The following is a 15,956-nucleotide window of genomic DNA, read 5'->3' as shown; positions in this document are numbered from 1 at the left end:
GGCCGGGCGTCCGCGCTGTGCCCGCTGGCGGCTGCTGCGCCGCTCCCGCCCCCGGCTGCTCAGCGCGGGGCCGCGCACCCCCGTGCGCCCGCCCCCCCTCCCCATTGGTCCGTGTGAATGATGCGGCCTTCCGGCGGCGGGGCGGAGCGTGCGCAGAGCCGTTGGCCGCGCGCGGGGATTGGTGGGTTCGAAGAGCGGCTGCGCGTGGGCGGGCGCGGCCCCGCGCTCCCCGCGGCGGCGCTCGCGCTGGGAGCCGCCGGGCACGTGAGGAGCGGGCCGGGCGGGAAGCGGCGGCGGCGGCAGGTGAGGAGCGGGCCGGGCGGGAAGCGGCGGCGGCGGCGGCAGGTGAGGAGCGGGCCGGGCGGGAAGCGGCGGCGGCAGGTGAGGAGCGGGCCGGGCGGGAAGCGGCGGCGGCGGCAGGTGAGGAGCGGGCCGGGCGGGAAGCGGCGGCGGCGGCAGGTGAGGAGCGGGCCGGGCGGGAAGCCGCGGCGGCGGCAGGTGAGGAGCGGGCCGGGCGGGAAGCGGCGGCGGCGGCAGGTGAGGAGCGGGCCGGGCGGGAAGCGGCGGCGGCAGCAGCGGCCGCTCGTCGCCGCCGCGCAGCCGCCGGGGGCGGGGGTCGCGTCCTGGGCGCGGCGAGGAGCGGCTGGCTGCCGGGAAGGGCGGTGTGCGGCGGGCAGTGGACACGCTGCGCGGGGCCGCCTGGCCCAGCGGGACCGCCGGGCCCCGCCGCCTGTCAGCGCCCGCGCTCCGCTCCGGCCGCAGCGCCGGCTCCCCCGGTCCCGGCTTCGCAAGGCTGTAGCGGCCTTCATCGCCGGGCTGGTGCTGCGCGGCCTGGCGTGCCGGCGGGTGCCCTCGCCGCGCGGTCAGCCTTGGAGAGCGACCGTGAGTGCCTCAACTGCGGCGTTCGGCTGGAGCTGGCACCTGTGGCTGCCGCTGCCCTCCCTTGGGGAACAGCAGCGGGACGTGCCCGTCCGACCCGCTCCGTGGGCTCGGTGCCGCTGGGAGGTCACCCCGGCTCTCTGCAGCGAGTCGAGAGCGAAACGGCGCTAGATACCTTTAACCAGTTGTGTTGTGCTTAATAAGATAGATAAAGATGATAAATGCTGAATAAAATTTTAAGGGGAGGGAATGAAACAGTCTGTTAATATAACAGGAGCTAAAGGACCCACAAACATACTGTGAAGAGTGAAGCATACAGGGAACAAGCTCTAAACTCTCTAAGAATTCAAGTTAGTATGTTGCAGTGTATCTGTACTGACATTGTACTGCATCTGATCTTACTTGTAGCCTTCGCTAGCCCGGTTCCTCACCTCCTTTTGCTTATTCAGGTTTTGAACAGAGGAGCATAGGTAATCAGGAATTCTTCTTTATCCTTTTATTGAAGTGATTGCAGAGACACAGATTTTATCCCACCTTGAAGTCGTGCCCTTGCTTCTGCTGTAGAAGCCTTTTCAGCACAGTGCGTTGTTCCTGTTGGGTTCTCCAGCAGGCTGCAGGCATCCTGGGTTGCCATGGAGAGCTGTACAGCCATGGCAAAAATCAGCAGAAAATGCGGAGTCTTGCATCTCAAAAAGATCAGTGAAGAGACTCCCATCTCTCCGTAAATGTTGTCTGAAAACTTTACACCTTTTGTTTAAGTCATGATTTTATATTTTTATTGTGTGTTTAATTTGTAGGCCTGTACCAGTGTTCCTTCCTACTAGTTCCATTAATGGTTAGCTGGACTTCTGAACTGTGGTTATACATTCATCTTCGGATCAAAAGACTTTATACTAAAGCAGACACAAAACTTACGTGAAACTTAAGACAACTTTATTTGACTGGAAGGAACCTATGTGGGTCGTGTCTGTTGCCTTATTTAAATGCTCTTGTAACTCTTTCAAGCATCTTAAAACTACTTAGGATTGATTGTACATTCCTGCTACTCTTGCTGGAGAATTTTTTTCAGAACTTGATGGTTAAAAGGTCAAAGTAATTTTTAGAAAGATATCGATAGACATTCTACCATTTTGGTCTTGCGCTCTCATTGTCACTTGGCTTTACTTTTTTTTCTCTGAGCTATTTAGAGGCAACAATTCTTTCTTCACTTAAACCACTTCTGGTAGTCAGCAAGCCAATCTCTTTTACTATGAATGTTGAGTAAAAGCATTGCAAAACCATAGAAAACCTATTTCTTTTGGCATGTTGTAGAAAACACCACAATTTTGAAAATTAGTCTTACCTCTTATACCTGGTCAAGATGGGAACTTATTTTGTTAGAACTGTTTCTAATATCAATTATCAGCCTCTTGTCAACAAATGACAGCAGACCAGTTTTCTGAATCAGTGTTCTTCAGGTCCCAATGTGCAATATAATCAAGAGAGCAGCTTGGCTCCCCACTAGTCAGGAAGGAGAAGTTCTATTAAGAAATATGTGTTTTTTTCTAAAAATAAATGCTATCTGTCCATAGTTTTAACTATCGAACATGTAGGGAGTTTTTCTTGTTTTACACAGTTTATCTGCGTTCTTCTGTTTTGGTTAAAACAGGATAATTTTTAGTTTCTCCTAATTTTCTGCTTTTAAAATTTAATAGCAAAGACATTTGTACTTTTTTTCTTTTTGTCATTCAGTTTTTTGTAGCAGTTGTGCAGTCAGTTTCCCTTTCCACAACTTAGTTGTTCCTGCCAAGATCTGGTAACGATGGTCTCGGTTTTAGTAGTTCTTAAGGTTGACATCTTAATGAAATTGTTTCTATTTAAGGAATAAGTATTGATTTTATGACTTCCTGAAAGATTAGCCTGTTATTGCTGTTACTATCCGTGTGAATGAAAGAACAGAGAGATACTAGGTGAAGAAAAAAATCCCTTAACTGTTATTTACCCATTTAATAGCAAGTCAGCTATGCAAATGATCGTATCAAAAAAATAAAGTATTATTTTGTGGAAGACCACAATATTAGGAATATAAAATACAGCAAAAGTAGAGGTGGATAAACTGGTAAGAGATGGTCTAAAACAAATGTAATATTGAACAGATGATTAACATCAAGCTGCCTCTTGGGACTTGAATTTGCCAGTGTTTGAAGAGTATGGTTCTCGTTCATATAATAAAACTTCTGTGTATTATAAACCTTTTACTTAGAGGAAGGAAAAACTTTGATGCAGCTGAGTTACAGAGAATATAAACCATACGTGACCTACCAATATGTCTTTCTAAATCTTTTTATTTCTTTACTATGTCTGTTTACTACATTTTTTTCTAACATTGTCCTGCTAGTATCCCGTTAAGAATTTTGTACCTTGTGTGCAACACTTTGGAGCCAGTCCCTTACCTAGTGATCGTTGGTTTGTTAGAGGTCAGAATACGCTATTGTGCCCAATGGTATTTGTGTGATAATGTGCATATATAGAGGATAAATCTGTGGACAATGGGGGCAAAATGGACTGCGGTTCAGTATTCATCACAGAGACTGAAGAAAATGCATTGACGAGCTTCTGAATAGATTCACACCTGCCTCCCAAATGTCAGAATAAATACGCAAAACAATTTACAACTTGGCACCTCAAGAAATATTTTTTTTCCTTAAATTTGCATAGACAATGTGCCATAAATAAACTGTGTTTATGGGAAACAAACAATAAGAGAAAACAGTGTGTTCTTCTCACTACAGTATGTGTTCATCCTGCACTTTTACAGTTTTTACAGGTTGTAGCTGTATGTTGTTCAGCTGTAGACTTAGAATTGCGAAGACAGTTAATCCTGTTCATACTTAAGCACTGAGTGCACAGGTGATGCACCCAGCAGTGCTGCTGGCACTAAACTATCGTGGATCATTTCAGCTGTGTGATACAGGTTCTGTGAGAGCTACATCTGCTCCTTGCAGGATGAAAACTTGTGGAGTGGCAATGAGTTCTTTATGCTGAATGCCTGCCTAACCTCTGAATGAGCATCCCAGTGTACAGTGGGAAATCTGATATAGCAGCTATATTACAGAATCACAGAAATGGTTGGGGTTGGAAGGGACCTCTGGAGATCATCCAGTCCAACCCACCTGCTAAAGCAGGTTCACCCAGAGCAGATCACACAGGAATGTGTCCAGGTGGGTTCTGAGTGTCTCCAGAGAAGGAGACTCCAAAACCTCTCTGGGCAGCCTGTTCCAGTGCTCTGGCACCCTCAAAGTAATGAAGTTTCTCCTCATATTCAGATGGAACCTCCTGTGCTTCAGTCTGTGCCCGTTGCCCCTCATTCTATTGTTGGGCACCACTGAAAGGAGTCTGGTACATCCTCTTGACATATCCCCTTGAGATATTTATGAAACATGGATGAGATCCCCTCTCAGCCTTCTCCAGGCTGAACAGACCCAGCTGACTCAGTCTCTCCTCATAAGAAACATGCTCCAGACCCTCTGCTGGACTCCCTCCAGTAATTCCTTGTCCCTCTTAAACTGGGGAGCCCAGAACTTTGCTTCACTTAAATGGCTATTGTGGTTTTTACTGCCTGTGATTCTAAGGATTTTTTTTTTGAAGTTTATGAAATCCTAAGATTCATTTTCCCTTCTCTTTGCAAGAGGCTTGTGCAGTCTGTCTATCTTATTTCTTTTACTTACCAGGGTCTCTTTTTAAGAGATGTTATACGCCAAGAGGGAGCTAAGCAGAACATTTTATTGGAGAGATTTGTGATCAACTTGGTCTATCAACTTAAGTACAAATAATCAACGTTTTGTGCTGAGCTTTTCCCATCTGGTGTTCTTTCACATCATATGCTCCGTTTCCCAAACTGAAGGTACTTGGGTAAACATCTCATTGACTGGAAGAGGCCTGTGCCCTAGTGTATGTCAGTTTGCATGATGAGATTGTCCCTGATTAAACAGAAGGCGCAATGTTCAAATTTGCATTCAGAAATTGGTAACAAAACTGTTACTGATTTTTGTGGTAATATGATTTAAACTTATGCTAAGAATAAAAGAATCAATAATTATTACTTTGTTGTCAACTGTCATTGAAGTCTATTGTGACATTTAAGGACTTTAAAATTGCACATCTCATCTCCAGTTGTGAGATGCTTGGAAAGAAGGCAGCACAATATTAGTTTTCAGTTTATGAATGGCAGTATGTAAAAACTTGGAGCTTGTTCTGATAAAAAAATAAAAATGGAGTCCTCATACCTTGATGTATCAAATATGTGAAAAATTATCAGCTATTCTGACTTCGCTCTTTTTTTAAGCCAAAGAGAGGATGTTATTCCGTTATATTCTTCTGTCTGAAATCATCCTCTTGTTGCATTTAGAATTAGTTTTCAGTTTCCTGATTAGTTTTATCATGGGGATATTAGTTATGTTCCACTGGCACTTCATGTTCTTGTACTTTCTTATTTTGTCATAGTGTGGGATTGCCTTACTTCAGGATTTAAATAGATGGCTTACATAAACTGCTTGCAGGAATATCCTTATAATAAAAATGTTTGTGGTTACTTGTGATAGCTACACCCAGTTCTTTAACTTGCACACTAGACAGTAATTACATACATTAAGTAGCAAACTGATTTTTGAGCAAAATACTGATTCTCTTAGAAAAAGGATGTTCTATTCTGGAAAGGTACTCTATGATAGAGGCACTGAGAAGTCCACCTTTGCATCATTGAATGCTGATGTTTCATACACTCAGATATCAGTCTAATATGTGCATTTGTTGCCGCTTTGTGTTACTCAGTGGAAGTATGTGTGCTAGCTGTTCATTTTTATCTTCAATACATTCTAAGACTGTAAGTCACTATATGGCCTGTATCATTGCCAGATGCCTTAAATATTTCTATTTATAAACCTATACTGTACCTTTATTATGCCTAATAGGGCACATTTGCATTTACAAAAGTTAACAGAGTTGGCCTGGAAGTATGTCAGTACCCTGAATTTACTAGCGATGAGGACATATGTTTTTTGTCACTTATGGATTGCATCATTCTCCTAAGTTTCTGACATCTCTTTCTGCTTTTAATAATTTTTTCCATTTTAAGGCATGTATTTACATTTCAGTCTGATAGCTAGGTGAAAATAGGGTGTGTAGTGTGAGTAGAGACACCAGATTCTGACCAGAAATTTGAATGTTCTTTAACTGAAAGTTTTGAATTTTTTTTTTTTAGTTTTTTGTATGATATACGTTTCTTGTTGCATCGCGTATATGCAGTTTTTGTCTACTGCTCGGGTGCTTCATATGAAAGGAAGACAAAATAACTCATAAGAATGCAGGCGAGCTTCTTTCTGACTCAGAGAAGGAAGATACTCCTGGATTCAGTTATCATGGTTGTTTGGAATAGTTTTTTTATGATTTGGCAGAAATAACTTGTGTCATTAAGACTGCTTGTGTTTTAATGTTGGTAATGGTGAGTAATATTGAAAATAATGCTAGGCAATGCGTACTTGTTGTTTGCGCAAACCTTTAACAACAAAGGGAAAATGAACAAGAAGGCTATACAGGATTTAAAAGACTCACCATGTTGCAGCCCTTCAGCATGACTTAAAGCCCCAAACACTCTATCACACTAGCTGTTCCACAAACAGAAAGGAAAAAACCTCCTCCTAATCCACAGAGTAAAGTGGAGAGTATACACAGGCAATGCTGGAGGGCATGTAGAAATGCTTCTAGACTTTGGGTTGCCTTTAACAGAATGTTGTATGAGCCAGGGCTTCCAGTCTGCTGTGCCAAAAAGGGATATGAGTGGAGGGAGCATTGAGGAATTAGCCTGCGTGAAAGGGCACAGGGGGAACAAACCTTCTCTTACCTGTAGTTAGAACCCACCATGCAACAAGGTCAGTTGGTTTTAGGTAACCAAAGAAGTTTAAAAAAAACCACAACCAACCGACCTTTTTAGAAATAAGATGATAAATTAAATATCTCCACTGTTACTGTGTCTGTCATAATGCAGGTCTGTTTTAGCAATTAGATAATAAATGTTGGACTCTGCTCTGGAGCGGTGCTCTGGTGTTGAGTTCAAGTCCATGCTTTCATTTTCAGCTGTGGATGTGGTAAGATCCTCACTTCATTGTGTGCAAAATTTGTCTCAGAAATGTTTGCCACCTCTTAGTTAGGTGTGATTTATTTATTTATTTATTTATTTTCAAATCTTAAGATTTGGAAAGATCTCATTGCTAGGGGATTTTTAGGCCCATTAAAAAATATGAATAGAATTTAATAAACTAGCATGATTAATAATTATGTATTTAATTTTGTAAAGTAGTTGTTGGTTTTAATGCAATATTTTCATCACTTCGTTTCATATTAATATTTTCAATACAATTATTTTACAGTCCTACCATGGGCTGTTCTGGGCATACTTCTGCTCCTTTGTCACTAGAGAGTTTCTCCTTCTGCAGTTATATTGATAACTGCACCAGTAAATTAAAGTACTTGGACAAAAAGCCTTTTCTTCCATTTGGGTAAATACAGTGCTAGAAGAACATTTGGGAGAGCATCCCAGTATTATCAGTTAGATCACTGAGGAGTTCATGACAGATAATGATAGTATTTGTGTAATTTTTCATTTAGCAGTTATTTTAACTTTTTGAGGAGAGTGCCATGAGTGTCATTGCTCCTGTTATTAGTATTTTTCTACGCTTTTATAACCTCTGTGCTTCTTTTGACTATCTAGAAAGACTGCTGGTTATACTGAATTAATTAAGTCTTGGGATTAACTGGCTAAGAAGAGAGATGAAATAATTTAATAGATAGTAGAGTTGAGTTTCCATACGTCACTATAGTAATTCTGTTCTTTTGATTCCGATAATAAAATTGCTGTCTAGCCTTATGCTGTCAGTTACAATTTTTTTATTCTCTTTCCAGCAAGGAGCTGATGGTTTCGTGTATAAAAGATAGCTCTGTCCACATGGTTTGGGTAAAGGGAGGAAACTTTGTGTTCCTTCCTCTATTAGTATGCTATAAGCGAGATTCCAGGGTTGTGGAGCGGTGGGTTGGTACGATTCCTATTTTGTGGAAAGAACATCGCGTGTGGACCTAAGTTGGTACAATGCCCACCCCTTCCAGCCATTTTAGAATTGTCTGCAATATTCAGTCGTGTGTCTTAGTTTCGTGTGGGCCCATATTTATAAGTGAGCATGGTAAATATAATCGGGGTGGAGGAGGAAGCACCTGAATCAAGAACATTAAATAGTGGTATTAATTTATTTGCAGCTTGCTGATGAGCGTGATAGCAGAGGATGTGTTAGGCTGGGTCTATCCCGTGATCCGTGCTGATTACAAGCTCTGCAGAATCTGCTTTATCAGACTCACACCTAGGAGGAGCCTCTGAGGAAGTTGTTTACAAACCTCAGCTTTCCTGGGCTGTCCTTCAGGTGCAACCCAGAGGTGTCTGGTCTTGGGTTGTGTGCTGCTTGGGTTGTGTGCTGCTGAGCCAGTCCTTTAAAACAAGCCCATGGTTTATTCTGGAGGTATCTGCTCCATATATAAATCCATGCGGAGAAAAAGACAGTATTTCAGAGCAGGTATTGCTCCGTGTCATCACTGATCCTGAATGAAACTTCAAATCCAGTTCCTCAGTGAAGGTGGTTTCCATGTGCTGTCAGCTGATCAGCTGTTGAACTTCTGTCCAAGGTGGTGCAGAGAGGAGTTTAAAATTAAGCTTCTAAGAGTAACCACACTGCTCTTAGTCTGGTGTTTCTTGTGTCTGCATGACGTGCTCTCATGACTAGGCACTTGTATAGTGCTGTGCTCAAGGTTTGGAAAAAATAGCTTTTCCCCAACATGGCACACAGTAATTGTAGGGTTAATTCACAGGGGAATATTTATTACTACAGAAATGCTAATGATGATGCCATGTACTATGTAAATGTAATATCAGACTTGATATGGAATTGTAAGGATTTTTTTTCTTGGCTTAATTTAGGCTTATTTGTTAATTCAGGTGAATCTCAAAAATATCCTTGGACAGCATTGAAGGCTAAAATTATGGTTTGTCTAGTTTTGAGTGTTCCTTGTTGTACTATTTGTGTTTATATACTATTTCATATTTTGAAGGTCTGGAGCCAGACTAATCTCTATATTTCAGTAACAGAATTGTCAGTATATTTTTGATGTTGAGTCTGTCTCTTTCTCCACGGGGTATGCAAAGCTCCACTTTGTTTTTAGATAATCCAGTTCAAGTTTCTTTTTCTTTTTCTTTTTTTTTTTTTCCCCCATGCTATAGCTTCTTCCTGAAATTCAAACTGAGTTCGTCATTGGGAAGTTTGCCTCAATCTTGAAACATATGTTGTCTGTAGGTGGTTTTTCTAAGAAAATACAATTTATGCAATTTATCTGCCTCTATCTGTATTTTCCTCTTGTAGCTTTTGAATCTCTCAGTAAGTAATGCCTTCATTTGGCAGATGCTCCTTTCCTATAGCTTTGTAAAAAATAGCAGATGGATAGAGAAGCCATTACTTGCTTGTCTCCTTCAGGGAAAGGCAGAAAGAACTGAGCCATTAGATGTTGTTTGTCAGCCTCCAAGTGACCAGTCAGCGTATCTCAGCCACGCAGCTGTAGACTAGGTGAGCGATACTCTTGGTGGTCTGGGAGATTCCAAGAAGAAAGGTGTGGGTTGAGGGGAAGAGCCAGGGAAGCTGCAGAAATTCCCTGGTTTAAGGAGATGCAGGGGAAAAAAAAACAATCTGCCTCTCCAACTATGTTGTGGTTGTTGGTTCCATGTACTGCTAATAAATAGTTTTCTGTTGCTTGCCATTTATTTTCACTTGTGTGGAAATGCAGTATTTTATAAAAAGTTAAAATTAAGGGGTCTATCATAGGCTTTCAGTGTAACTGATACCTGCAATCTGATTGAAGTGATTGTCTACCATTGTGATAAAATTCACAGTGTGTACTCAAATCTTTTCTGAAATGGAAAATGCCATAAAACATGAAATGCTTGTCTAGAAGTTGTATTAACTAGGGCAATTAGCCAGCATAACAGGCTTCTGAGAAAGAAATTACAGCTACTGTTTTATCATTGTCAGGGACTTGAAATATACAGATCAGAATTGAAGATGGAGGAGTCTTGATTTCTACCATAATCATTCTGGAGAGTGATCCTCGTTCAAGTCTTAGTATATATGTCACTGATTCAGTTCAGTGCTGTTCATGGAAGGTTGAGATGTACTTTCTTTGGAATATCAGCCATTAGGCCTCAGTTCTCTTGCTGAGAACACCGATAATAATGTTATGAAAAATACTGAGTAAGTGCACTGTGATGGGATTTCACTTTTTAAAGCATTGCTATGTGGGATTCCTTTCAGTATGTAATATTAGTACTTTATCATGGTTTTTTTTAGTATCATTGTAAAATTTGTAAAATGAACTCGATAGATTTTATGCAGTTTCATAGAACGAAGATGAAAGTACTTTCATAGAATTTAGTAAGGAATTCAGTCATAAAACCTCATACTATGCAAACCCTAGGCTTCTATATCTATATCGTTTCTATACAAATCTGTGATTTAATAGAAAATAATGAAAAGTGACTTTTTGAAAGTGATAAGTACATTTTTTTAGATAATCAAATTGAGGCAAAGTTAGCTTTTTACAGATGGTTTAATTGAACGTCTTTTAGCTGTCTATAGATGGGGTGAGTGAGCCCTAACTGTGGTTCACCATTTTCTCCTACTAAGGAGTTGATAAAGTACATGTTTTGTGTATTGCGGGGTCTAAACTGGCTGCCACATTTGATTGCCAAGCTTCTGCCTTGATTGATTTGATTTGGGGGTGGTGGTCATTTTGGTATCATACCACTGTGTAATTAGTAACACCTCTTTAGTTAATTTTCCACTTATAAAGGAGGCCCAGTCTTTTTTCTGTGTGCTTTTTTTCCCAGTACTTTGAAATTACAAAAAAGCTCGGGCTTCCTGCATTTGATAGCTGGAATAGAAAAGTTGTGGATTTTAAAGTTGTGTATACAGCTTCATTTTTCTATTTATGCTTTCCTGAAGGGCAGCTCTTTAACACGCATATGGATTTTTGCGTTGTTTAAAGGTGTGGAAAGAATAAATTGAAAGCAGCTACTTTGCATTTATACAGATTTTTTTTGTTTCTAGTAAGCGCCAAGTGCTTCTTTCATGCTACATGAAATTCTAATGAAAATGCAAGTTTAGGAGAAAGTGCGTTTCAGTGTTAGATGTGCCAATAGAGTAGAACTTCTTCCAATTTCTGTTAATTCCCTAGGCTTTTCTGCTGATGTACTGTGCCCTTCATGTTGATCAGCAGCTCAGGAAAGGTTTGGTCACACAGAGATATTCTGAATAGTTAAGATGCATCAACTGAAAGAGCAGGGCTTAGTTTACAAAGCATGGTCCTCCCAAGGCCAGTTTACACCTGAGAGAGATTGTTTGTGGAAGGGAGGGTTCACCGATTTCCACATCCTGAATTTTGAATTCACCACTCTAATTAATGTGCTTCAAGTTTGCTTACTGATTCCATGTTGGCATGGCTGAAGGTCTAGCTTGACATCGTAATGAGTTATGGGTGAAGGAAGCGAGGTGTGAAGACCAGACCCAGTAATTTGTGTTGGACCTGTGATCACGATGTGTTGGCCAACTCGGGTGTGTCCATATCACCCTCCCAAGACCAGGGATGTGCTATACAGCCAGTAAGGAGGGAAGAATGCAGGAACAGTGATTTGAGATGGTGACATCGGTCAAAGGATGAGATTAAGTATGAGGACAGAAACGTAGCTCAGACGAAATGAAGTTATAAACAGACAATGTGAAAGGTACTGCTAAAAGTAACTGCTATTTAAATAAAGGCAGTTATCATGATATACTTTTAAATATAACTCTGCTTTTAAAATTAAATTGGGCTTTTTATTTTTTTTAAAAAAGCTTCTTAAAACAAGTAATTCAGCTAATTCTAATTACAATATAACTATACAAGCAAATTAACCACAATCATTAGTTATTTCATTATCTGTGGCAGTTGCCAAAGTGTATACTTTTTAGTTTGTGGCATGCAGTAATTTTCATGAGTGTATCCAGCTATGGCAGGGAACTTTCAGTTCCCTGGTGTTTGCTGAGCCCCGGGAGTGCCCATGGGTGAGTGCTGTAGGCTGGGTGGCTTGCTGCTGTCTGCTTGTGGGAGTTACCTGATTTGAGGGTCACACAAACTTCCAGAGAGTAAATACTGGTGACATGGCCTTCCCAGTATGTGGGTTGCAATGGTATTGTAAACTGCGTGTGTCACGCTTGGTAATTGCAAAAATATACCCACACCCGCTTGTTGATGCTAAGTAATTCTAATGATGAGCATGGAAGGGCAGGAGAGTTGTTTGGCTGGAAGAATGTGGATGGTCCATTTGAGGCGTGCTGTCAAGGCAGAGTATGATAGGAAGCGTCAGTCTTCATAGCTGCTACTTGGTAAAACTAAGGAGTGGAAAAGGCATGGCCTACATAGACAATTAAAACTAGAGAGGGTTGCATTTTCTTCTGGAGACAGCTTTAAACCTGAGTTCTGCTCTTTTGACATCTCTGCAGGCTCTTGATGAAATATGCATTTGTGAATTACACAACTATATGTTTATTTGCAAAGGAAGGCAATATTAGTACTGAGCAATAAATATATCAACTCCTCTACTAAAAATATGCTTAAAAGTGGGTTAACTTTTGAATACAGTTTCTTTTCTGTTAATCTTCTCCCTGCCAGCCTAAACATGTCTGATGTCTAAGTGCTGGCTGCTGCAATCCCTTTGAAGCAGAGTTTGCAACCCATATGTCAATGCCGCAGCATTTGGGAATGTGAAGCTAGTGTTAAAAAAAAAAAAAAAAATAAAACCCCTTATGTCTCCTCCCTTTTCTTTTGGGAGTGGGGAGGGGAGAGGGGAATAGAGCTTAAACCTCTGCTGGCTTCTGTGCTCGTCGTGTTCTGAGTGGGATGATCTCCAGAAGGGATGCTCTCCAGGTGGGATTGTGTCAGCCAGTTCTGACTGCTGTGGGATTCCAGCAGACTCTGGGGTTTCAGCGGTGTCGTTTAGGTGTAAAGCAGTTTGTGATCTGTTTTATGTTACGCCTTTCATTTTGTAGCTTTCATTCTTAAGCTTTTTACTTGGATCTTCATAAGGCCAAAGAATATTAACAAGGGTAAATTACTTGAAGTTTCCAATGGAAAAGAGAGTGTTGGTTTTGTTAAATATTCTTTGCTTTCTCGCTTGCCTGCAGGAATTGCCATATGTATGTAGAAGGCTTTGGCTCTGGCTTTAAGTTCGTGCTTGATACTTCCTGCTTGCTAGGAGCAGTGTTATGCTTTTACATCAGCTGCAAATAGTTGTGAGTTACTAACTGACTATGAGACTTCAAGCCAAGCATCTTGTCTTCCCTTTGCAGAAACGCAGCTGAGTGGAGCTTAAAGGGCCACAGATGAAAGAACTTGAACACGTTTCTGAAGGTTTCAGAGGTGTCTGAAAGTGACCTCCTTACCTTAGTAATAAAGAAGAGTTTTTCAACAGGATCTTAGGATACCTTTCTCCAACTTATTAATATACTAACTGGAATGGTGTTCTGACAACAGTTCTCCGTAATAAAGTACTTACCCTACTACAGAACAGTCTTATTTTCTCTACTGATAATGCAACTCAATGGAGGACAGTAATGTTTTGATAAGCATGCGTGAAGATCGTTCCTTCCATGTGCGATACAGGTAAGACTCTATTAGTTTTAGTATGGATGAATAAGTGCTTGTTAGTAATAGAAAACTAAACAAGTTGCAACAAATAGTTTGGTATCTCTGTTACTGGTCTTACTGAAACTGAAAGCTAAAATAACTTTTTTCTTTTCACGATTTTTGAAATATGAAAATTCACTTTTGTTATATAGTAGATTATATTAGCATAATTACGTGATCGTATGGTATTGGAACTGTGTGTGGTTGCGGAATAGTACATGATTGACTGTATTTCTTCGTATTTCTGATAGAATTCTATGAAGTATGATCCCTGCATAGTAATACATTGCTCTCTCTTCTTTTAGCTTTTGGCCTGCATATGCAAATTGTTGAGTTTTGTCTGCTAAAGTTCTCTGTACTTGTCCCATTATTGCTTCTATGAATGATAAGTGCGCTATCACCTGGACCAGTGTTTTCCTTGCTTAAAATAAAGAGATTTGATTGATAGGTAGAAACTCCTCTGATACCTTGGACTAGAAAAGTAAGTCAAGAGGATGTGTGATTTTCCTTCTGAGAGCTTTTATAATTTTTGTTCTGGAATCCCCTTTGCAGATGTGGGACAAGATGCAGCCTCCCTCTGATGAACCTGAACAATGGAAGCGTTGCGTAGTGTGTGATATTTGGATGGGTAAATCTTGCAGCTCATTCCAAAGGAAGGGACACGGGAACACTGGAATGATTGTTTTAAAATCAAATAAGAAGCATGATTCTTGTATGTTCTCCCCCCACCCTCCCTGCAGTCATTCTTGCTTTGGAGGCCTTTTCCTTCCTAGCTAACGGGGTCGAAACACTACCCTTATTTGTAAGACAGCACGTGCTGCGGCTTAAAATTAGTTCTGAAACGGTTGTGACAGCGTTAGGTTGCTGTCCGTCGGTCTGCGCTGCCGTTTCAGAGAAGTGCACTGTCAGTTCTCATTGGCAGGGCAATCAGCAGGAGCAGCTTTTTCCTGGTCAGTAAGGAGAAAATTAGTAAATTTACTCTCTACTCTCTTTATTTTGCTAAAATCTTTATATGGTGGCTTTGACAGCAGGAATCCCTGAGTGTGTGCACATGGTGTTTCTTCTGTGCTCAGTGTTTCCCGAGTGTATGTGACTCCCAGCATTCCTGGAACGTGTTTGCCCTTGCTGCTGCTGCTCTTGGACCTCCCCTGACAACTCTACGAGATCCTTGTTCACTCTTTCATAGAAGCAGGAGCTGTTCAGGGGCCTATTATAGAAGCAAATGGATGAAGAAGGGGGCACAGACAATTGTCTGCTTTAAACTGACAAGCCAAAAATAACTTCGAAAATATTGGCAAGCACAGGGCAAAATGTCTTAGTACCTTATGCTGTATTTCACTACAGCCTTGAATGACACTGATTAAATATTAATGGCCGTATTAAACCTTTCTGTAAGAACTGTAATCTGATGAACATGTAAAAAATTCAAGGCATAATCCTTTTTTTAATGTGAAACTTCTCTAAAACTTAGAGAAACAGCCAATTAGTTCAGTATATTGAACTGGAATTTTGTGATTGTTTAATTTAATAGCTATAATTTGGAAAGATTTTATTCAGTTGTTGTTTAAAATTTTAAGAAGGGAAGAATAGGCCATAAGTTAGTGGGAGTGGTGGTGTTATTTATCAGTTTTTAAAATTTTTTACCTACGGGTATTGTGCCGGGCTCGTTTGACTCTCAGAGTGCTCTTTCTTTCCCACTGGTATTCCAGTAGGACTGACTTTAAAGAGAAGCTGGTGGCCCACTCTTAGGGAAAGGCTTTAGAATGGGCTGTTTCTTATTGTGCTAGCTGTTTCTTTCTCCCCACTGTAGCTGACCAGTGTCACTTTAGCAGCTATAAAAATGGTTATGCTGCTGGAAGGAAGCTATTTTTTAATCTTTTTTAGTGGCTGAAAATAAAATGCCGGAGTTAATAAATGGGACTAATAAGTGATCTATAGAGTAAATATTTATAGAACTTGTCTTGGCCTACTGAATTCATACACCAAAAATTTGTAACTGCTTGTATCTTGACTGGAGCAAAAGAACCCAAAATTCAGGTGTGTGGTTTCTTAGTTTATGTGTGTGTGTTGTTTGGTTTCGCAGTTTGCCATCAGCCTTAGTTTGACTGAACAGAGCATTCCAGCGGAGGGAGGTGTAGTTCTGTTGTTGAGAGTGCTCGGTGTGCTGTGCTTCTGCGTTACCTCTAGAAACCAAGCACAAGGGCAGGAGGCAGGAATGGTATGTGATCTGTATTATAAGATGCTGTGGCATTAGAGGTTTTATGTATCTGATTTAAAGAGATATAATAGGG

The 15,956-nt window shown here is 41.1% G+C and overlaps 1 protein-coding gene across 3 annotated transcripts in view; it reads left to right on the top strand.

The window, feature by feature from the left end:
- The first annotated feature begins 505 nt into the window (after positions 1-505).
- The window catches only part of GPSM2 (G protein signaling modulator 2), a 30,814-nt gene continuing 15,363 nt past the window's right edge, over positions 506-15,956 (top strand). For 2 of the 3 annotated variants that reach the window (XM_065657881.1, XM_065657879.1), the window contains exon 1: positions 13,336-13,641. In XM_065657881.1, coding sequence (XP_065513953.1) covers positions 13,580-13,641 — 62 coding nt within the window. In that variant the 5' untranslated portion in view covers positions 13,336-13,579. Of the gene's footprint in view, positions 538-13,335; positions 13,642-15,956 lie in introns of those variants that run through there. The other variant, XM_065657880.1, reaches the window with a different exon arrangement.

The sequence above is a fragment of the Caloenas nicobarica genome, chromosome Z (genome assembly GCF_036013445.1).
Source record: "Caloenas nicobarica isolate bCalNic1 chromosome Z, bCalNic1.hap1, whole genome shotgun sequence".
NCBI classification, from domain to species: Eukaryota; Metazoa; Chordata; class Aves; order Columbiformes; family Columbidae; genus Caloenas; species Caloenas nicobarica.
Note: the sequence above shows the minus strand (reverse complement) of the source record. Positions and strands in the feature narration are given on the sequence as shown.